This window comes from Myxine glutinosa, chromosome 3 (genome assembly GCF_964187855.1).
Source record: "Myxine glutinosa chromosome 3, kmMyxGlut1.1, whole genome shotgun sequence".
In the NCBI taxonomy this organism is placed as follows: Eukaryota; Metazoa; Chordata; class Myxini; order Myxiniformes; family Myxinidae; genus Myxine; species Myxine glutinosa.
Genome location: NC_136263.1, coordinates 92,634,638 through 92,658,700, shown reverse-complemented (window position 1 = coordinate 92,658,700; position 24,063 = coordinate 92,634,638). Strand labels below are relative to the sequence as shown.

Below are 24,063 nucleotides of genomic sequence, written 5' to 3'. Positions count from 1 at the left end.
TGTGTCTGTGTGTGTGTGTGTCTTCACATCACATCCGCCAAACAAACACGTGCGCCAAACTAACACATGCACCAGACAAACACATCCGCCCAACAAACACATCCACCAAACAAACACATGCGCCAAATATACACATGCGCAAAACGAACACATCCCCCAAACAAACACATCCGCCAAACAAACACATCCGCCAAACAAACACATCCGCCAAACAAACACATCCGCCAAACAAACACATCCGCCAAACAAACACATCCGCCAAACAAACACATCCGCCAAACAAACACATCCGCCAAACAAACACATCCGCCAAACAAACACATCCGCCAAACAGACACATCCGCCAGACCACGACCAAACAGTGGCTGTTTATTGTTACGGATCGCGGTGAGATGTTATTTCGACCGAGCGGTGGTGTATTACCACGACCTAACAGTTCCCCCGATTCTTCCCCAACTCACCCGATTCCACCCGAACGTTGGCCAAATCGCGCTACGCTAAATCAATGATTGGAAAGGACACAACGACTGGGATAAATGAAACGACGCAAGGGGTACAGTTCTCAAGACCTCCGGAGGAGGGTATAATTAGTGGTGGAGAAAAGGGGTAGATTACAAGGTAGAGTGAGGTAAAAGACACAGAAGAGATGGGCACTTAAATACAATCTTATGTTATCCCAGACAGACCACAGACAAACGGAACAAGGCTGACTTACACAGGGATTGATGGCAGGAAGGGACAGGCAGTCGATAGCACAAGGTGCACCTTGGCTCAGGGACAGGATCAAGCACGGTCCAAGAGATGCAGGGAGGCCTCACAGCGCTCGGAGGTGGCGTCTTTCTTGCTTCAAGCTCAGCGCGCATCTGACGTCACCACTCCCTCGGCTGCGCATGCTCAACGGGGAGTGACACGCCCTCGGCTGGTTGGCTCCGCCCCAGATGGGACCGGTCCGCCGCTTCCATTGGGTGCGGGGGTTACCGGGCTCCGCCCTTGACGAGGAGCTGACAGGGAGCCCCTATTTGGTAACCCCGTCGAGCACATGTTTGATGGCGGCTCGTGGGGAAGGCCTCGTGCCCTCCCAACACCCCCTACCAACCAAGCCGGAGTGAGGACGCGCACTCCCTGTGCACGCCGCCGCCATTGCTGTTGTTGTTGTTGTTGTTTCTGAACCGTGAGGAAGAGCTGCGGGGAGTTATTGGGAGGTCCTAAACTTCCTAACGGTGCCATACAATCACATTCTGGTGCAACGAAGGGTCAGAATTAATGGAAACGAATCCTTAACTGACATGGACTAAGAATAACTAGCAAGATGTCCTATAGTTGTCTACGTGAGATGCGGTGGACCTGGATGCGACATTTAATGGGGGGAAATAGGGGGAGGTCGGGTCTACAGTGTTGTTTACAGAAAATGGGACTGGGGAATGGGGGATTGGGGATAGTTGGGAAGTATTGAGGAAATAGGGGAATATTTACAAGCGGATATGGATGGATGCAAATCCCATATCCACAACATTGCACCCTTCTCTACCTCAGGGCGTCCCGACCCGATAAATTTTTACCTACTTTAGTGTGGCACTCAGATGTAGTTCCCTCTACTATTAACTCAACCCTGAGTGCGACAGTTTTACAGATGTTCACAATTGAGTAAATATGTCCCCCTGCGACGTTGCACCCTTCTCCTAACAGAAACACACCCACAGGATAACCGAATCGCGGAAAGCATCCTCAAACTAAACATACAGCCGGTAGGGAGCATCATTTATACAAGACTGATATTTACACTACGATCCAGGACCTGTTCTTTGAGGAACACATGCAGATGTCATGCATAGAGAGAGAGCACGCATGCCAGCATCGATACACCAACCCACGAGTGCCCTGTGGCCCTACGGCCTTTAATAATGTGCAGAGCACCCCGTCCAAGAACCAAAAGCACCACCCCATTATGCACAGTCAGCACCATCCGGTGCACCAATAATGTGTTCAATAATAAATGCACAATCAAGTGTCCATGGTCACCGGTGGTGTCGCAGCCGACGGATGTTCTGCCGCTGGTCTTGCCTTCATGGAGTGCACTTGGCCTTCTGGCTTCTTTAGAAATAAAGAAAGGCGCCAACCGCGTCCATTTCTAAATTGTGGCCGTCAGGGGGGCCAACTAAAAGTGGTTCACCTGTATGGCATAGGTGCCACGTTGACCCAGAGGTCCATCCACGGGTGGTGCTTGACCGCCAAAGAACTGCGGTCCATTGTGGGTGGCCACCAAAATTGCGGTCCATATGGTGTATCGATCCAGGCAGCAAGCAGCGGAAGTACAGGCCCACAACTGCGGAGCCAGCACCTCTCTCTCTCCTCTCTCTCTGCCCCAAAGCCAGATCCTCGGAGGTGGGAGACAAAAGAAGACAAGTGAGTAAGGTGGTAAGGGCGCAAAAGTGCACGCAATACAAGGTAATGCACACTGGGGGCACATGGGAACCAGGTGAGACAGGTACGTTCCTACCGTACGCCCCCCCCCCCCACCAGGTAACCTACATTGCCCCTCCCTTACCCCTTACTGTATCCACAAAACACAACACTACCCATAAACATCTACTTTACACATCAACAAACGTCCCTACTGTCTTCCCCGTTCCTCCCATAAACCAAATTCGTCTTCTCTCCCTCCTAACCAATCAAATTTGCCATTTCCAACTCTCATCAAAATTTGCCATCTCCAACTCACATCAAAATTTGTCATCACCAATTCATCATCAGTCCCTCCTAAGGAGGGAGAGATGGAATCACCCCAATGTCTCATCCACGTCGTGATGCGTCTCACAAATCCACACAGCAATTCTCCTTTCCTGCAACACAGAACAAAGGAACACAGGTGTGGAGTCATCATCACCACCTCACGTAAGTGGCTGCGTATGGTGCGACAGGTTCATCAATCCTAACTATTTCCTAAATGACTAACAACTTTACATTACCCGGGGTCTTTCCCTGCCAATCCATTGGCCAACTTACACTATGGGTTCTAAAAACCAATTCCCATTGACCAAACTGTGGTGCTTCTCAATCTGGGGTCTCACTCCCCCGATTCAACACTCGGTGCCCCCGCACAATTTCGGTGGCTGGGTCGTGTGACGCTCCCAGCTGGTCCGCCCACCTGCACACCTCCACCACTGTTGTTGCCTACCGAGCTCACCTGCTCCTCACCCTAACCTAACTAACTGGGGAAGGCCCTCTCGCACTCTCACCCCCTCAGTGCCCTCTCTGGCACGGGCTGCCCGATCCACACCCGGGATCCTCAGGCACCCACTGACACTAACGGCTCCCAGAGCCCACCTGCGGCCTCACCTGGCCGACATCTAACAGTGGCGGAGTGCCCAACCATTCACACTCATACTAACAGGCCACACGACCAGCCAATTTCACCACACCAATGCACCCATCCACAATACCATTCTGCATCCGCACCACAAATGCCAATATCCAACCACAATTTACCTATACCTTCTAACTATTCTTTAAACTACCCTCCCCGGGTACTCGTGAAAAGGGGTCCACTCTTCCCCCATCCACACCTTCGCACCATGCACACCACTCCGTACCACTTACTCCAACTCTCTCCACACGACTCATTCTCTGCTCCATATATTCCACACACCTGTACTTGCACACCTGTGCTCTCATACTTGGTGCCGCCTGCACCCTTCTCTCCCCCAAGCGCATTCGCGCTGATCCACAACACTCACTACTCATACACTGCTCCACACACCTGTCCAGTTCTCACACAGCATCATCTCATCTAACTACTCCCCTCTGAAACTTGCGCTTCCCAGTCGTCCCTTTAAACTATTGCGCTCCCTCGTCATTATCATCCACTCTAATCTACCTGCGTCCCCACTACAGGTGTCATTGTCACTAACTAATCTTAACGTTACCTAATGTCATCTTCGCTAGATCCCTACACACAATATCCTAACCCACCCGGGCTAGTTTTCACTGCCATACACCCCATAATCTATAGCGCATTTGCCCCCTTCATGGGAAGGGTGGCAGGGATGCCACCCTTACCCACCGTCATACGGCGCGAGTGGGACCTTGTGGGACCACCTCGTATGTGAGTCATTGCCCGCCTGCCGGACCCCGTGCGTCGCCCCTTGCGGGGTCAGCGCGGGGCCGAACCGGCCGGGCCCCCACAGTACATTACCCCCAAGGGGCTCTCGTGCCTCCCCTGTCCTTCTAAAAACTACCCCTGTTGGTGTCGATGCATGGGTCACACTTCCGCAACCCGCTACCCATTCCATACCACCACAACCTTGCTCACTCACACCTCGCACCTCTCCCATCACCGGACCCTCTCGCTCGCACCCTCGTTCCATACCCTCCGGACCAGCCATACACCTCACTCTTGGCCTCTCACGAACATCCGGGTCCATCTCGACCCCCAAGCTTATTAAATCACCTGGCGCATCATACGCACGACCATATTGGTCACCACTTACACCGGGTCCTCTTTCTCTTCGCTTCTCCTCCATCACCTGCGAATCCCTCATCCGGTTAATGAGCACATCATCACGATCCGAACACAGACTTTGGACCAATTCTTTTACTTCCTCCTTTATCTCTTTCTTATCCTCTCTCCGTCGCTTCTTAATTTCGCTCACCCCTTCTTCCACTTCTTTTAATTTCTGCTTCACCTCCTTCATCTCCTCGTGTGCCCCCTTAAGTTCTTCCTCTAACTCCACCTTATTTTTTTCTATGTGCTCCCGCACCTCCCGCTCTTTAACCTCCATCACCTCTACCACCTTGTTCATTTTCCTCGTCGGGTCCTCATGTACCGTCTGACACTCTTTTTTAATTACCCCTACGTCCTTTTTCATCTCCTTCTGTGTCGATTTTAAACCCTCTATTACCGCTGTGTTCTTCTTTACCTGACCCCCAACTCCTTTTGTCCCACTGTCAGTTGTTCTACTCCCAGCGTCAACTCCTCTATACCACCTTGCAATTTTACAGTCCCCTTTCTCACCTCCTTCTCCATGCGCTCCTTACAGTGCCTCACCTCCTCGCGCACTCCTCCGACCTCCTCACTCACACCTCTTCTGATCTCCTCTCCCATCACTTGCATCTCCTGCCCAGATGCCACCCTCATCTGCTCCATTTCCTCCCTGTGAGCATCCAATTTAGTTTCTACCCCCATTCTGACCCCCTCTATCTGCTGCCCCATTTTTTAAACTTCCCTTTCCGCTTGGTCCCTCATGTCCCTCAATTTGCCTTCCATACTGTTTTCTAACCCCTCTAACCCCTTTTTCATCCCTTCCATTTGATTCTCTTGAGCGGCCATTCTGTTTTCTACCCCCATTAACCCATGTTTCACCCCTTCTATCCCATTGTCTAACCCCTCTAATTTCTTGTCTAATCCCTCGCCGGTACCCCTCGCTTCGTCCATTACCCCCATTTGGCCCTCCAATCGCTCTCCCTGAGCATCCATTTTTGCCATCATTTGAATCATAAAGACTCGCATGTACTCTGGCATCTCTGGCTCGGCTGCCGCGACCACGGGCGCAGCGCAATTTGGTACTGCTACGGTCACGGGCGCGGCAAAATTTGGTGCCGCTACACCCACGTGCGCGAGGACGCCATCTTGTGTGCCCGAAACCTCGTGCGCGAGGACGCCATTTTGCGAACCTGCCGCCCTCACTGCTTCGCTCTCCTCTTGTCCCTCAATTTGGTCCTGGATCGACCCTGCCTCACTCTCCTCTACCGGAACCCAGCCGTCTTGATCTGCCATAGCGCGACTTTCAAAATTCGGGTTTTCCTTTAAAAACAAAACAATTTCCAACTGCTTGTAATTTTGAGCGCGTTAAGCGCGCTTCGGGCCTCGTATCTCACTCCTCGACACCAATTGTTACTGATCGCGGTTAGATGTTATTTCGACCGAGCGGTGGTGTATTACCGCGACCTAACAGTTATTCCCCGACTCTTCCCCAACTCACCCGATTCCACCCGAACGTTGGCCAAATCATGCTACGCTAAATCAATGATTGGAAAGGACACAACGACTGGGATAAATGAAACGACGCAAGGGGTACAGTTCTCAAGACCTCCGGAGGAGGGTATAATTAGTGGTGGAGAAAAGGGGTAGATTACAAGGTAGAGTGAGGTAAAAGACACAGAAGAGATGGGCACTTAAATACAATCTTATCTTATCCCAGACAGACCACAGACAAACGGAACAAGGCTGACTTACACAGGGATTGATGGCAGGAAGGGACAGGCAGTCGATAGCACAAGGTGCACCTTGGCTCAGGGACAGGATCAAGCACGGTCCAAGAGATGCAGGGAGGCCTCACAGCGCTCGGAGGTGGCGTCTTTCTTGCTTCAAGCTCAGCGCGCATCTGACGTCACCACTCCCTCGGCTGCGCATGCTCAACGGGGAGTGACACGCCCTCGGCTGGTTGGCTCCGCCCCAGATGGGACCGGTCCGCCGCTTCCATTGGGTGTGGGGGTTACCGGGCTCCACCCTTGACGAGGAGCTGACAGGGAGCCCCTATTTGGTAACCCCGTCGAGCACATGTTTGATGGCGGCTCGTGGGGAAGGCCTCGTGCCCTCGCAACACCCCCTACCAACCAAGCCGGAGTGAGGACGCGCACTCCCTGTGCACGCCGCCGCCGTTGCTGTTGTTGTTGTTGTTGTTGTTGTTTCTGAACCGTGAGGAAGAGCTGCAGGGAGGTATTGGGAGGTCCTAAACTTCCTAACGGTGCCGTACAATCACATTCTGGTGCAACGAAGGGTCAGAATTAATGGAAACGAATCCTTAACTGACATAGACTAAGAATAACTAGCAAGATGTCCTATAGTTGTCTACGTGAGATGCGGTGGACCTGGATGCGACATTTAATGGGGGGAAATGGGGGGAGGTCGGGTCTACAGAGTGTTGTTTACAGAAAATGGGACTAGGGAATGGGGGATTGGGGATAGTTGGGAAGTATTGAGGAAATAGGGGAATATTTACAAGCGGATATGGATGGATGCAAATCCCATATCCGCAACATTATCATATTCATTTAAGTTTACATTATCACCAGTTTTGGACAACACTGTTCATATCTTTAGGCCTTGGCAACAAGACAAAAACGGTTATCCGGGTGCTGAAACCACAAAAACTTTACTCACAAAGACAGAAAGTCTTTCTCACAGAAACAATTTGTTCCCATGAAGCATTTTAACACATACCATGGCATAATTGTTCCAACCATTTTCAGCCACTCACTTATCGTCTTTGGTCATGTTTACTTTTGGGACCACAATAAGTCACAATTGAGCTTTAATATGTCAATTCCAACCATAAAGAATGTCTCCTCAGGTATCAAATAATTAGACATTTGGAATGTAGACAGAGACGGACAAACGAGGGAGGCAGGTAACGATGCGGGGTAGGAAGGAATGCAAAGAGTGGACAGAATGGAAACATAAGCAACATTTTGTGAGGGGTGGTGGTGGTTGAACCAAGTTCTGGTTTTGGTTCTATTTTTTTCAGTCAGGCGAGTCTCTTTCTTGACTGCCACTGGTAACACGTAACCCAGTGCTACCTGCCGCATGGTTGGGTAGTTGGTAACTAAACCGACACCTTGCCAGTGGGGAAGTCACTGTGACACCCTGCAGGACTAAAAACAAAAACAATACCTGTTAAAGGGTGAATGAGCTCCCTAAAGGAGCCAACGGCCATCCAGTAAGGAGATGGTGTCTCCCAAAAAACATCCATGTGGTTGCAATTGTTTTAAAGGTAGTCGGTTGTAGACAGCAACCCCCCAGGGTAGTACGACTGTTCTGACTTAGGAGCGTTAAAGTGGTGCCCAGAACAATCTTACACTCTCCGTGTCAGGATTGCTGGTCTTACTTTCTGCCTCACTCAAACTACAGCTACCGGCCTAGCTTCAATCTCTCTTTCTCGCAAACAAACAGCATACACTTTTCTTACTAATTTTCACTCCTCACCTTTACACTTTCTCTCTTTTATTTATCTTTCTTCTCATTTCCTCAGAAACGTCCAATTAAATATGAAAAACTCTGAAAAGTGAATGGCCCCTAGTTCCCGGCATTATGGGGTGCAATGAATCCGCAGTGACCTGCCTGTCTCTGCTACAAACGAGAGGGGTGACTTTCAACGTGAATTTTTTCAACTTTTGAATCAACGTGACTTTTTCAATTAATTTCACCAACATTTGTGGTCTTTCTTTGAATCTTTCCTCTGTTGAACATCATTTTGCAAGTTACTCTCCTAATATCTTGCTTACCTCAGACCCAATTGTCACATGACGTTCTGCTTAACTCCTTTGACATTTTGAAGTCAACCTTCACTCACGAATCCGCTTCAAAGGATGCGTGTGTGTCTACTCCAACATCAACACGCCTGCTGTACACCTTGTGGACCTCGAACCTCCAAACTTTGATGTCATCTGGCTTAAGATTTGTCTCCCAACCATCACTATTTTCCTCCGTTTCACTTACTTCTCTTCCAACTCTACAAACTTTATAGTATTCTTTGAATATCTTAATTCCTGCCATGAGGCCATGACATCCGAACACCCTCAATCAGAATTCCTCTATTTAGGAGACTTCAATGTACACCACAGGGAGTGGTTGAAATATTCCCACATGGACGTTGGGGGAGTTTAAGCTCTTGCATGTTCCATTCTCATTGCTTTGGAACAAACTATCACCCGCTCTACCCATATCCCAGATCGTCATGACCACTCTTCCAATACTTTGGATTTGTTCTTCACCTCTAATCCGTTGCGTTACATCTACACAATGTCACCTCCTATTGGTTCTTCAGACCACAATCGTGTGAACATCACTTTGCTTACCACCACTCCTTCTCCGACTGCTCCGAATAAACACCAGTATTGGCATTTCAATAGCGCTGACTGGACTGGTTTACGAAACTTATTTTCTGATTTTCCCTGGAAAGACTACTGCCCGTCCTTGGGCGATGCCTCTATCTCTGCTGAACGTATAGCTGAAGTTATTGTTGCAGGAATGGAGGCTTATATCCCCTTCCCTTTCAAGTTTATCTCTCCTACAAACTCTTGGTTCAATAATTCCTGCTCTGCTGCCATTCGTGCAAGAGATGCGGCATATCGGTCATGGAAAAACCCTTCCAACTACCATCCTATTGCTCTGACTTCTACTATTTGCAAAGTTTTTGAATGTCTTCTCAATAACCATTTCCTCAAGCATCTTGAATCTCAATCTTCTATCTGACCATCAATATGGCTTTCGCAAGGTAATATCTACCAGTGATATCCTTTCTTGCATTAGGAAAGTCTGGGCCTCTTCTCTGAACGACTTGGGGAATCGTTTGTTGTAGGCCTTGATATCTCAAAAGCCTGTCACAGAGTTTGGCATCGGGGTCTGATATATCCAAGCTTCCCTCTTTCGGCTTTCCTCCTTCACTCTGCTCTCTCCTATCGAGCTTTCTCTCCGACCACTATCTCTGCAATTGTTGATGGTTCAACATCTTCCTCTTTCCCTATCAACAGCGGTGTTCCTCAGGGTTCTGTCTTGTCTCCCACACTTCCTTCTTTTTATCAATGACCTTCTTCCTTCTACAAATAACCAAATGCACTCGTATGCTGACGACTCGACCTCCATATTTTTCCCATCTTCCCATTTTCCCTCACTCGATGTACACTTTGTTCGATCACAGCCAACGCTTTAAATTCTGATTTGAACGAGATTTCCCAGTGGTGCAAATGTAACCAGATGACGTTTAATGATTCCAAAACTCAATTTCTTCCCATCTCTCTCTAAAACTCTTCTCAACTCTCCAAACTCCTTTGAGAGCTCCACAATTACACCATGTGATTCAATAAACCTACTAGGTATTATCCTAACCTAAAATTTATCCTGGAATCCACACATTATACCAATAGCTATGTCTGCTAAGAAGAAACTAGGAGTCCTGTTCAGATGTCGAAGATTCTTCTCCTCTCAACAATTGCTTCAACTATATAAAGGATTGATTCATCCTTGTACAGAGTGCTGCTCTCACATCTGGGGAGGGTCTAGCTCCACATACTTACTGGACAGAATTGAATACAAAGAAATCCGACTTATCAACTCTCCCAATCTGACCTCAAACTCGACCCAAACAAATTACACCACAAAGTTGGTTCTCTTTCTCTTTTCTCCAGATATTACTTCGGTTTCTGCTCCCAAGATCTTGCTGCTTTTATACCTCAACCATTAGCGAGACCACGGGATACTCGACAAGCCACGACATCTCATGATTATTGTGTGACCATTGGCAACTCAAGGGTGGGTTGTTACGACGTTTGTTTCTTCCCTTCCACTGCCAAACTCTTGAACTCTGGAACTTTTTACCTTCCCCTTTTCAAAAAGCCGATTTTTTTACTTCTTCAAAAACTCAGACTATTCTCTCTTTCTTCACTTTTCTGTTAATGCAGCTCTTGTATGCAAGGCCTGGCTTCGATGAAGACTATATAATATATAGTCTGAGTGGAGCCTTCACCATAAAAAAATAATAAAAAATGAAGACTAGACCAGCGGCATGGAGATAGCTGATCAATTGCACAGGAGTGACCCAGAGATCCCTCATATCCAAGATGGTATGCTCTTGCCTACGTGAAGCCAAGACCAGGATCACTTCCATGATACGTTTTATTTTGTGTGGAATGGCCTGGCAGTGTTTTCAGGTGTCGTCAGTGGCGTCGTCGAGTTTGTAGTATAAAGGTTGTGCGTGGTTTCCACAACAAAGGTGTGAAAGGTGAACTCGATCAGACCTGTTCTCTGTCAGTTCTCTGTTTTCTGTGCCAGGGAGCAGTTTCTCTGTGTCATCGAAGGGTGAGGGTTTTGTCCCCTTGATACTATTTGGGCCTAGGTTGTTTTTGCGTTTATAGTGATACGTGTGGATGTTTTTTTGTAGTTTCCATTGTTTGGTGGTGGGGGGGGGGGGGGGGGATGTTACGAAGGATGTCGCTGCAGTGTCTTTGTTGTGTCGCGTTAATGTGTGTAGTGGGCCTTTGGGTGGTTGTACATGTCGTGGCATGGGTGATTAGCATTGGCATTTGCCGTTGAAAGGAACTGTGCACCTCTCATGTCTAAGTGGTCTTTGATTTTTAGCATTTTTACTTCTGTGTGTAGATGCTTGATGGGTGTTGGTAATGTGCAACCTGTGATGATGTGAAGGACTTTTGTTTGTATGGTCTGCAGGGTGTTGAGATGTGTGTTCGACAGGCTGGAGGCTCAAGATGTGCGAGGAAGTTATTTCAGCTTGTGTACCAATGCCTGTCTTACCTCAAAGTATTATCAGGAAAACTATAGATGCGATCAGGAAAAGATGCAATGACGGCACCCATTTATCTGCAGTAGAAAACCAAAGTAGAACGTTTTTAAGGAAATGATTACCTAAACTGAAGAAAGACCTAAAATAAGCTTTTATTTCACCAGGATGCTCTATTTACTGGGTTTTGCGATGGTTAACGTTTTCATAGACAAGGACCTGATACTCTCGGTTCCCCACCTTTTTGATGGTATGAGGAATAGATCTGTATAATATGAAAGATAAATCTTTAACCGTTTTGGAGATATCGCGTACACAAACCACATTACCGAAATGGCTGCCATGGCAACATAATTCAGCCAATCACAGCCGTGATATAATCAGGTTGAGATAATGTCACGAGGAATAGACATCTGAAAAATATGAATTCTAAATGTTCAACTGTTTTTGAAATATCATGTGCACAAAAAAATACATGGAGGGATGATTGGTTAGTGAGAGCTCATTTTTAAATGCCCCCCATCTTCGACCATGTGGGAGGGGTGGGGGGATAATAAGTTTGAAGGGAAGACATGAGCACTCTGACTTTTTCTCTATTTCCTCTGATTATACAAGTTTAAGAGAAAATATCAGATGCTTACAACTTAAGTTATGATCTGCAAAATGATTTTCAAAGAGCACATGACCTGTTAAACCAAAATTTAAACGGTTCATATTTGAATCACAGTCCATACTTGTGTCAAGTTTGGTTGGAATCCCTCCTGTGGTTCACAAGTTCTGGTAACAAAGATTTTCAATTAAAGGTCACATGACAATAGACATTTAAACATTTGAACCCAAAATTTAAACAGTTCATCTTTGCATCATTGTACAAAGTTTGGTCAAAACCATCTCAACGGCTGACAAGTTATCATGGTAACGAAAGTCTGCTACTCACGCACACACGCATGCACAGCCAGATGGACAATCGAAAACATAATGCCACGATCGCCTTCGACTGAAGAGGCATAAAAAGGGGGAGGGATCTCTAATATCCTTTAAAAATTCTGAAGAGTTTGAAAATACTATGTTCAGTGAAGTGCTTTTGATGGAAAGTGTAATGATCGGTGTTGTGAAGGGAGAGGTGGTGGGAAAGAGGAGTTCGGAGAAATGGAAGTGAGAAGGAATAGCAGAAAGAATATCCAACCGTGGCTGCAAAGGTAGTTAAGCAGGTGCAGGAAGGGAGGAGGGCAAGATGAAACTGGAGAGTTCATAGAACACCTTACCCCACACAATCTTGAGAAAAAGGGACATGGGAAGGATCTTTTCAAACGTTGCTTTATGTTTTGCACTAAATAAATTGTGCTAGGCACCAACATATTTGTCCGACTGCTGATTCGCAGTTACGATGCCCTCAGAGCACGAGATGGCATAAATATTTTTTCCAGGTACTGCTAAACGGAAGGGTTTTGGCAGTGTCAATAAAGTGATTTGCGTTCTACAATGTTCAAGTATACAATTCAATCCAAATAAAATATTCTTAAAGGCTGTCAAATTTATTTTTTTTCCCCGGAAGGTTACCGCTGTTGATGCACCTTCTTTTACACCACTATCTAAAACGTTACATTAGTTATCCGCACCTGTTGTTTGGCTCCTTTATGACATCCCAAAACATAGTAAGTTTCCCATTTGGAATGATTTTAAAGTCATCCATGTCGATTCTCAAAGATATAGATATCTCTTTTATAGATAACTTATAAAATGTGTTGTGATGTCCGAATGTCTGCCCAGTCGTCCGTCCGTTAACTTTTTTGCTATTTTTACTTCTCCTTCCTTATCATCCTGCCGATTGTTCTGAAACTTGACGAGTGAATAAAAGACAGTAGCCGGCACAATCACTTGACTTCCATTTTCAATTTGGGATAATGGGGGTTCCCAGGGTGGGGGGTGGGGGGGGGGGGAGGGGGTGGGGGTCTGCGGATCCTTACTCGTCCCTTATTTACCAACTGATTGCTCTGAAACCCGATACAGTTCTTCTACTCAATGGTCCAGTCCACAAAATCGCTCAGGCTCTGATTTTGGATCATGGGGGCTCCCGAGGGGGGGGGGGGGGGATCCCCCCAAATCAGAGGTCTGATTTACAATGTCAAGATATGAGGCTATTTTCAGTTTCGCTCGACTACCAGACGCTAAAAAAATTTTTTACCTTACTCTATGTGCGCATGTGCGATCGGGATCAGATTCCGTGATCGGGATGAGTTTCCGTGATCAAGATGATATTCCATACAATTTGCCAAATTCAGAGCCAAAGTGCTGCTAAACTGCAGGTTCGTGTTCCAATTCAAGTTCTACTGTATTCAAAATACAAAATTCAATTGAAACTAGTTTGTCGATCACAGTGACGTCTTCAGACAGACAGACAAAGTGACCCCATTGTTTAAGCCCTCTTTTCGCTTTGCGCGCACAGGTTAACAAGGGGGTGGGGGAGGGGGGGAGGGGGAGGGGGTGGGGGAGTGGGGGAGTGGGGGAGTGGGGGGGGGAGGGGGAGGGGGAGGGGGAGGGGGAGGGGGAGGGGGAGGGGGAGGGGGAGAGAATGGGCAGCAGAGGACAGTATCGAGGTGAGTCAGAGGGTGGTACTGCACGAGTACCTTACTTAATGAGAACGACCAAGAGGGGTAAATTGAGGCCACAGACGCCATGCAAATTAGATTGCGGATAAAGAACAACGTTTCGTGCAGACGTCACGTGTATATTTGCGATTGCGAAGCAAAAATCCAGGACACGTTTTAAATAGGTATCCGTGCGATAGGTGCGAATACGACACGCGGACAGTCACGGGCGATACCTTATGGGTGGGTCTGTCGGCAGGCGTCTTGTTACGTTTAACCAGAATCAAGCTCCATTGCTTTCCAGTGTTCATCTTTTGAACACATCTATCGCTTATGAACCCACCCGATGCAAGTATCCGAGACTGGCAGTCAGAATACCGAACGTATCGACCGTTCGCTTTGCAACACCAGGATCGCACGAGGAAATTCCTATCCATTCCCAATTCAATCATCCTGCACGCACAGCTACACCCGTGCGGTGCACGAATCCGTACGGGTGATCAGCGAGACGATCAAATACACATACCATCAATTGGGGAAATACGTGTAAGAAAAAGAACGTACCGTACGGCGTGCGTGTACACAGTAAACGTGCCGTGGGAGGATGTGAGCGGTAGACGCGAACGCTGCTCACGCGCAAGCTTACTATGACGTCAAACGTCGCCCCGCCCACTATACAGGGTGCAAAGTCCCACGCGAGCCACTTTAGACCTGAAGAGAAGAAACGAGCGGAAGGAACAACACGTGTGCTTCGATTTGAACCCGATCGTGCCATGTAACTTGCATGCGCCGATTTGACTAGAGCTCGAAGCTTTTGGAGTTGTCCAACGTATGAAGAGTGAATATTTTTGTTTATTTAAACACAATCTATGTACAATGGAGTAAGTGTTTGTATGTACAGTACTGTATGTATGTCCATGTGTTTCAGCCTTGGGGTTGAAGTGCATGTGTATGCTAATGGGACAGTCTTGATAGACGGTGTGCCTTGGCCGTGGGGTCAAGGTGCACGTCCAAGGCTGTTCACATGTTTGATTTTTTTAACCTTTTTTATTATAAAAAAAGGCAGGCCACGGACTGGCCTCAAAATGTCCGCTCTTCACCAATTGGTCGGACAGCTCACCTGACTTCACCCACAAATGTAACCTGAAATACTTAACCTAAAGTACCCAGAAGACCCAAAAGACGCCCCCCCCCCCCCCCTCCTCAACACCCTGAGAACCTACAAGACCGAGAAAAACCAGAGGACCGAAGATACCCAGAGCAACCAAAAGACCCCGATGACCCCAAATGCCCCAAGGACCCTAAATACCCCCAAAGGATCCAGAGGAACCAAAAGACCTCAAAGACTAAATAGACTGAAAATACTCTGAAGACCTAATGGACCCCAAAGACCCAATATACCTCAAAGACCTAAAAGACCCTGAAGACCTAAAAGACTGAAAAGAACCAATGGACCCCAAAGACCCAAAATATTACAAAGAATTTTAACAACCCCGAACACCCAAAATACCCAAAAGACCTGGAAAACTCAAGAGAACCAAAAGTCCTCGAAGACCCTTAAAGATCCTGAAGACCCAAAATACTCCACTTACTCCAAAGACTCCTAAAGACACAAAATACCTAAAAGACCCCGAAGACCTAAAGGATCCCAAAAACCTAAAAGACTGAAAATACCCAATGGATCTCAAAGGCCCAAAATACCACGAAGACTCAAAAGACCCAGGAGACCCAAAAGACCCCGAAGTCCCAAAAGACCCAGAGGACGCTGAAGACCCAAAATACTCCAAAGACCCTTAAACACCCCAAAAAAAACCCAAAGACCCTTAAAGACCCCTAATACCAAAGAGAACCAAAAGACCCGAAATACCCCAAAGACTGAAAATACCCCAAAGATCCCTTAAAGTCCCAAAAAACTCCAAAGAATGAAAAAAACCCAAAGACTGAAAAGACCCTGAAGACACAAAAGACCATCAAGATCCAAAAGACTGAAAAGACCCTGAAGACCGTTAAGGGGGAACCCAAAAAGCAATTTTTTTTCTGAAAAACCATTGCCAATCATTAATCACGGTCAAATTTGAAAGGAATTATTATTAGTTTTTGCCAATCACAAATTGCCGAAAAAACTAGACTGTCTATTTTCGAGATTGCCAGTGACGTCACATTGTGAACTCACCGTGATCCTGCAGGCGACGGTACACAGAGAAACGGTGCATTGCGAGCTCCGATTCCGATACTGATTGGGGATGATTAAAGGGAGGTGGGGGCGTGTGGGGTGGTCATGGGGTATTGTTAGCTAAGGTGACGGTTGGTAGGAGATTGTGAGAGCTGGTGCAGTGGGTTGAGGGGTGTGGGGCGGTCATGGGTATTGTTAGCTAGGGTGATGGCTGATGGGGGATTGTGAGGGGATGGGTGAGTGGAGGGGGGGAGGGTGTGGGGTTGTTATGGGTATTGCTAGGTAGGGTGATGCTTGATGGGGGGATTGTGAGGGGATGGTGGAGGGGAGGGGAAAGAAGGGGTGTGGGTTGGTTGTGGGTATTGTTATGTACTAGTGAGATACCCATGCTACGCACTGGTGGAAGTCCAGAAGCAAACAGGGAATGCAGAAACGGCGAATGCTAAACCATTAAACCAATAAGTTCCACATTACTGTAGCACCTTCAGTCGCACGTCAGACATGGACAGCAAGTTCATGAAGGACTTCCATGAAATACGTACCCGTTCGCAAACAAACGGGTACGTTCACGTATAGAAACATCGATCGTGGGTCCGTGGCGAATCTGCATATGGTGATCCGCAAAGTTCACGTTCAGAAAGTAGAAAACATCACGGCACGTCGTCATTTACTTGAACTCGATATCTCTTTTTTCATTCCAAACAACATAACTCCAATCACAAATTAATCACAAAATAAACTTTTAACAACATTGTTAATGTTTCCTTCATTGTAAAAACTACCAAGTCAACAGTTAAAAGGATTTTGAGCCGATAGGTGTTACGGCCTCGGCAAGATCGATGGAGACAGCGATCTGTTAGCGTATACACCGACTAAATAGCTATGTGGAATTCTCTCATGGAGAGATTAAACCCACGTCGTTTGAACTTTGGCCGAGGTCATTATTTACTTTCAATGTTTATATACGAATCAAAAAGAAGATAATTGGTTTTGGGTTGTCCTTTCCGCATATCTCGTGGGATTGTGAGTTGGAGAGACGACCGTGATGGCAGGGAGGGGGTTGGCATTCTCTCAAGCAGGGATTCAACCAATGTCCTTATAAAAGGTCTTTGTCCGAGCTCACCGAGTCCGATCTGTGCAGCCGATCGGTGCAGCTGTGCAGCGATCGGTGCAGCCGTTTGTGCGGTACCCGGGAAAATAACGTTATGCGGGAGTCCAAACCTGAAAATTCTGGAGGCCAAAGCTGAAATTGGGAAAACAATATAGCCTATTTTACTCCAGGGGATCCCAGGATTACCCACCCAAAATATCGTTGCGATTGGTTCAGCCGTTTTTGCGGTACCTGGGAACGGACGGACAGACAGACAGACGGACGGACATTTGGTAAATTATAGTGAGATGGTGACGTTTGATGGGTTTTTTTCTGGGAAATTGAGATTCCTCAAAAACCAAGGACACCGAAGTTGAACAGAAATCAGCAAGAGCAATATTACTAAAGGCAATCAACAAGAAATCGAAGTCAAAGCAGTTGTGTCAGCAGAAAATATCTGATGGCAGAAAAATGTGTTTCCCGCTTGGAACAAGATCGCCCGTAGGGGTCGCCCATCGGGCATGTACTCTGCTGGTATTCCTTAACAACGCACATATGCAATTCGCCCGCTGTTGGTCAGGGCTGGAATTTGTAATTTGTCCAGGATGCCAGCGATAGCTCACCTACTCTTCACGAAGGGCGCAGTGTGATCTTTAACATTCACCAACTAGTTCTGGCAGAGGGAACGCCCAGTTTAACGTCGTCCATGTCCATCCGAGGGAGGACACACACATTGATGTCTCAGGGAAATGACACGATAGCAGCGCAACAATGTTCTAATAATGATTCAGCCAACAGGCCGAATTTATAACTGGGTCTTATCCAATGTGCATTCATTTGGTGAGACCGTGAGTTTATCTATCTTCTTCGTTAATAATAAATGTCAGTGTGGTTGTTTGTCGTGTGTGTGATGGTGTGTGTGAGTGAGTCAGTCGGTGACTGTGTGTGTGTGTGTGTGTGCGTTTGTGTGTCCTTCATCCCTCCAAAACATGAAACCTAACATACTCACACAGACTCCATCGTGCGGAAGCGAGCATGCGTTTATTGCCGCGATCAAGTCTTCACGTACGCAATTGACGACCGATGTTATTGATGCACAGCTTGGTGTATACAATAGTGGGGGGGAGGGGGGGAGGCTTTGTACCCAATTTCAAGTTCGTGTGCAGTTCATGGTAATTTTGGGCAACCACTATAAATGTATTCTACTGGGTCCTACTAATCGGAAAAATGATGTCGCCATTTTTTTCTGTTGACCTTTAGTGACCTTGACTCAAGGTCAAAGTTCAAACGTCATTACAGTGACCATACTTCATTCAAAGTATATCGACCTTGGTACCAAAATGTGGCAAATTTCACAAGGAACATTGATTATGACATTTGTTTTGTCATTTGCCCTCTCATATGTTTGCAATATGCAAATTAATAAGCAAATGACCTAATTAGAGAAAAAATATGCATAATTAACATATTGTCTTCACCATACACGTAAATCCCATCACTTCGCATTATTATTGAATGCCAGTCATTAGTTACCATCTCAAATGTGTTCTGCTGGATCCTAAACTGGAAAAATATGTTGCTTATTGTTTTCTGGTGACATGTTCTTGATATTAACTGACCTTTGACATGTACTTGACTTTACTTACCTTGACCCAAGGTGAAATGTCAAATGTCATTTTAACCACGTGATGCGATCAAGCAAAATAAGTCGGATGTCTGGAATATTGATTTTTGGATTCAAGTTCCCAATGCTTTTCTTTATACTGTTGATTCATCATGCTCATTTGCTCATGTTGGTTGGGTTTTTAGCCATTGTTAGTATTTTTAACATTTAATGTGTTGCCTAAAAACACAAAATTGATTCTGGCAGATGTCCAAATCACTTTGCTTGTTCGCGTCACACGTATATTCTGTTTGCTCTTTTCAGGGAAGGACTCCAATCCTGTTAGGATAAAGAATTAATGCTTTTGTAACATACAATGACCCTGTAGTATCTACATGTCAAGGTCACAAGAGTCACAAGAATATTGACAACATCAGTCAGTTAATAGGACCTAGGATACATTTGTGATTAATTACTAACAATTAACATTTTCTGGAGACAGGATGTACGAGCCATTATATGTATAACCGGGATATATGTTTAATAGGGTATGCTAATTATGCATATTTTTGTCTCTAATTAGCTCATTTGCATATTGCAAAAAACGAAAGGTCAAATGACGAAACAAATGTCATAACCAATGTTTCTTGTTAAATTTACCACATTTTGGTACCAAAGTCGATATAGTTTGAATGAAGTATGGTTATTGTAATGACGTTTGAACTTTGACCTTGAGTCAAGGTCACTAAAGGTCAACAGAAAAAAATGGCGACATCATTTTTCCGATTAGTAGGACCCAGTTAAATACATTTATAGTGGTTGCCCAAAATTACCATGAACTGCACACGAACTTGAAATCGAGTACATAGGACCCCCCCACTACAAGGCCGAAACTGTATGTACTCTGGGTGGGCTTATACACTAGTATTTATGTTAAGGCTTATACACCGGTATTTACATTATAGTTTATACTGAAGCTTCATTAAAACCAGGAAAACCATTAGTTTGGTACTAAATTAGAGGTTTTAAGGCGTTTCGATGCAGACAAGCTTCTGGTAGTTATAAACTGCACATGACGACGTTATAACGGAACGGTGGACGACTTTAAACGAGTATGATCCCTAATAGATCAGAGATTTAATAACAAAACAACGTTAACTCGGACAATGCTAAGCGAGAGCTTACTATAACATATACATAGCTCCTGATAAAACATAAAGTCAAATTGCAGCCTGACCACGTTTTATCAGGAGTTGTGTGTGCAAGACTCTGATGAGAATTCATGAATCTGGTATTTTGATAATAAAATTAACTGATGAAGAAAGTCCAAACTCTCTTAAATGGATCATAAGTACCTTGCGGTATATTCTCTACATCATAGCTGACTATATCAAGTGCAGATCTCGTGAATGATCTGGATAAAAGTACCGGTGTTAGCATTTCTTCAAGAACAGTTTAAAGATACACACTAGGACAATGGATATGTAGTTGCTTGAAAAAGTGGTCTTTATAGATATGTAGTTGCTTGAAATCCTTCGCTGACAATGCCTCTCCCTTTGCCTCAATTATCATTAAAGCAGTGGATCGAATGAAAAGTCGTAACTTCTTGCTCGGTGGATCTTTTAGTTTTTTTTTTTTCTTGTTCCATGTAACATATAGAATCACATGACTTTCTGAATAAGAGAATTGGCTGTCTCAAAAAGAGGTGAAAATGCTTTTCAAAACTAAAGTTTGGATGAGTGAACAGAAGGAGCCACAATAAATCTGGTTATGCAGTTAATGATATAATTTAATAATCGTCAATACAATTTAGTGGTAATGAAGCAAAATAACGTTTCAAATTCACAATGACCTCATAGCCTTAATAAAAGCCAAAAAAGAACAGTGACTCATTAAACAAACTATACTTTTCTGCGAAATTCACTGCATTTCTGAGTCAACTGTGTATAGCGCATTTTAAGCTGATCAAGTTTCTCCTTTAGGGCATCAATGCTGTCACTGTGTTCTTCAAAATCCCGTAGAAGGTCCATGTTACTGAGCAGGCCGCTTTTACGCTGGAGGCATTGGACGTCCAGCCTCTTAGAATCACGGGATTGTTTCAGCTTCTTTCGTGCTTCTTTATTCTGTTGGCCAAGACAGAAACAACCACACTCATCTTATCACTCAACGCCATGATGAATTGTAGGAAAATACGAGTACAAGCATATGGCATCCAACCACATGGTTATTTGACAACAGAGTGGTCCACACCTCGTATCAAAAATAATTTCCAAGATGCCAGTGAGTGCCGGCATTGGACCAGATTGTTACTGAGCAATAGGATATTATATTAATCTGGCAGCCTGTGAAAGAATATTTCACAAACAAATGAAGACTCAAAAAACATCTTAAAACAAGAAAAAGAGTAAGCAGAGATTGCAGACCCTCGCCAGGAGGTATTTTCAGTGGTTTTTAAGGCTTTTGTGTTAAAACAAATATGGCGGCCGAACCACTTGACCAATGACGTCATCATTCTTTTTTTAAATCCACTAATTTATTCCTAGATTATGCTCAATAAATTTTATCTTGATCGGATGACGTTTTGTACTTGTCAAATTATGACGTCATAATGGAGGCACACACCTATCACATCATCATTCACAGATGTTATTCCACGTGGAAAGTTCTTTACAATGAGCCATGTCTCAATTTTCTTTTTCAGTGCTTTCGGAGATATAGAGGTGCAAAGTTTTTCGGTATTTCCAAGGTGGCGGCCGAACCACGTGACCGATGACGTCATAATTATTTTTTCTCCACCAATTTATGCCTACATGATGCTCAATAAATTTCATCTTGATAGGATAAAGTTTTGTACTTGTCGAATCATGACGTCATAATGGAGGCACCTATGATATCATCATTAACATATTTTATTTCCCATGGAGAGTTCGTTACAATGAGCAATGTCTCAATTTTTTCTATTCAGTACTTTCTGAGATATGAAGGTGCAATGGTTTTCGGTTTTTCCAAGATGGCGCCCGAACCACGTGGTCTATGACATCATAATTATCATTAGAAAAATTATACAGGTGGAGTTGCACCTATGGTGAAAATTTCCTGTCAATCGGACCAACGGTTGCAGAGAAAATCCTATTTATTCTGTGCGGACAAACAGACAGACAAACGGACTCAAATGCAATACCCTCTCCTCTGGCGAGGGCAACTATAACGGCACTCAGTAGAGACGGCCTCCGCCTGCTTAGCTCTATCTCCCAATGGTGAACAATAACTTTAAAATTCTAGTAGGCGGATCCGAATCCGGATCTTCACCAAAATCGAATCATTTCGTCCTTGTCACATACACTACATCTCTGCCAAATTTCGTCCGAATCTGTGCACATCTTTTTGATATATCGTGTTCACAAACGGACAGACAGACAGACAGGGTGAAAACATAACCTCCATCCACCTTTGGTGGCGGAGGTAATATTTATTTGTAAAAGCTAAGTAGCAGTATGACCAAGCAAAAGGAAGCAACTCATTTCGCTTTGTTGTTGACAGGGGTCACAGCTCGCCATTCGTCCAAGTTGTCACGTGCGCTCACTGAGCTTTGTACCCATTGGCTCGGAAGCTTCAAGTCAATGCTTCCCCTTTCACTTCTCATTTTATAGTTACTTTCATTGTGTCTTGTGAGCATAGCTCCCTTGCACATCCTGGTGAAAATGAATTTCACCTTTCACTGTTACATGCTTATCGTTTTGAGACTCATTCTACCTACCATCATCGCCATGATATGTTAATGTGGTTATAGACCACAATACGTCCGTATCTAACTCTCTGTTTCGTGCAACATTACTGGGGGCAACTTTATTCTTGATCAATAATTCCAAAAATATTATAAGCATTCAGAAAATGTGTGTCCCCAATCCTCAAAATTGCTCATAAAAGCGTAAAAATCTAACAATTTCGGTAAATAATGTCACATTAAATTTTGCTGACCAGTAAAAATGCACGTGATGAAATAGGCCAATCAGCGTTACCGTATTTGACGCTCAGTGAAATTCATGACGCAGTTTCCCAGAATAATCCAATCACGGTCGCCGTGCCATTGCACTGCGAACCAAAGATGGCGGCGCCCATGGAATGCAGTTCTACGGCGGATCGTACATTTTCTTCAAAAATTTGCGTTATGCACGTAGATTCTACAACAAAAAGTAACTTCGTCGTGTTCAATAATGAATCGTGGAAACGATTTGTCGATTTCGCTAGCAAATGGGTGAATTACGACGCAAAGAGTGATATAGTTACCGAGATTGCGACAAAGCTTGACCGTATTGATTTTCACGCTACTGCTACATGCATTGCCGTCGAGTAACATCAGCTACCACTACAATTGCTACAAGCGCTTCTGTGACATCAGTAAAATCAGAAGAAAAGAAGTCATTTGCAAAGAAATCTACTTCTCAAGGACAAGGTATGTGTAAACTCATGCACCATGCATTGAGAATGACTTTAAAATTACCTTATGTAACGTTAGATTGGACATGCGAATGATGATGATGATTTGGTGGAAGACTAAGTTAGTGACTTTGTATCGTGTTCAACTTGCTGTAGTCGTACAATTTTACTGTAATTTTGGAATCATGGTTATTCAGGGAATTATAAATGTCAATGATTTGATATTAAACTTAAAGCCATTATTGGAGGGGGCGGACATAGACTACAGGAACTTTCTTAACATCCACTCAAAGTATGTAACACTCCACCCACCCCCCCCCCCCCCTGCATTTCAATAAAAAAAATGAGGTTAGAATATTGAGAGCTTGTAACTATGGTAATATTTTACCAACATAAACTTTTTCATTTGGCCAGAGAAAATTAATATCACATCATACATTTGGAGTATAATTTGTTAATGGGTTTTCATTAAATCTAAAACATCTGTTCCAGTCAGGACTTTTCCCGATTTCCCTGCCTCTTTTTCTCTCGGTGTTGGTGTTGTGTGTGGTTTAGTTTGTGATTTATGTTTCAGTTTGTGTGGGTGCTTATGGCTCAAACGAGATTAAGCGCATACATGTTAATAATAATAATAATAATAATAATAACAACAATAATATATTCTTACCATTAATACTCTTAGTATTATTATTATTATTATTATAAATGCACGTTATTAATTTATGAAGCCCATCAGATAATAACATGTTCACTGAACAATCTGATTAAAAAGCCAGGAAGCCATCATGCACTTCATGTCGCATTTGTTAATATGCATTTTCATCAACCACTCGTTATAAATTTCTGAGCACCCCTTGTGCGTGGGGACATGGATATTCTTA

The 24,063-nt window shown here is 44.8% G+C and overlaps 2 protein-coding genes across 6 annotated transcripts in view; both read right to left on the bottom strand.

Moving 5' to 3' along the window:
• The window catches only part of CDIP1 (cell death inducing p53 target 1), a 73,549-nt gene extending 59,015 nt beyond the window's left edge, over window positions 1-14,534 (bottom strand). Inside the window, exons 1-2 of one of the 3 annotated variants that reach the window (XM_068110499.2) lie at window positions 14,444-14,534; window positions 12,478-12,566 (exon numbers count right to left, since the gene is read on the bottom strand). In XM_068110499.2, the coding sequence (XP_067966600.2) occupies window positions 12,478-12,544 (67 nt within the window). In that variant the 5' untranslated portion in view covers window positions 12,545-12,566; window positions 14,444-14,534. Of the gene's footprint in view, window positions 1-12,025; window positions 12,446-12,477; window positions 12,784-14,443 lie in introns of those variants that run through there. The other 2 variants (XM_078774276.1, XM_078774277.1) reach the window with 2 other exon arrangements.
• Window positions 14,535-20,233: 5,699 nt separating this feature from the next.
• Window positions 20,234-24,063, bottom strand: part of LOC137423378 (cilia- and flagella-associated protein 184) — a 72,178-nt gene continuing 68,348 nt past the window's right edge. For all 3 annotated transcript variants that reach the window (XM_068110475.2, XM_068110477.2, XM_068110476.2), the window contains one exon: window positions 20,234-20,868. In XM_068110475.2, coding sequence (XP_067966576.2) covers window positions 20,647-20,868 — 222 coding nt within the window. In that variant the 3' untranslated portion in view covers window positions 20,234-20,646. The remainder of the gene's footprint in view (window positions 20,869-24,063) is intronic.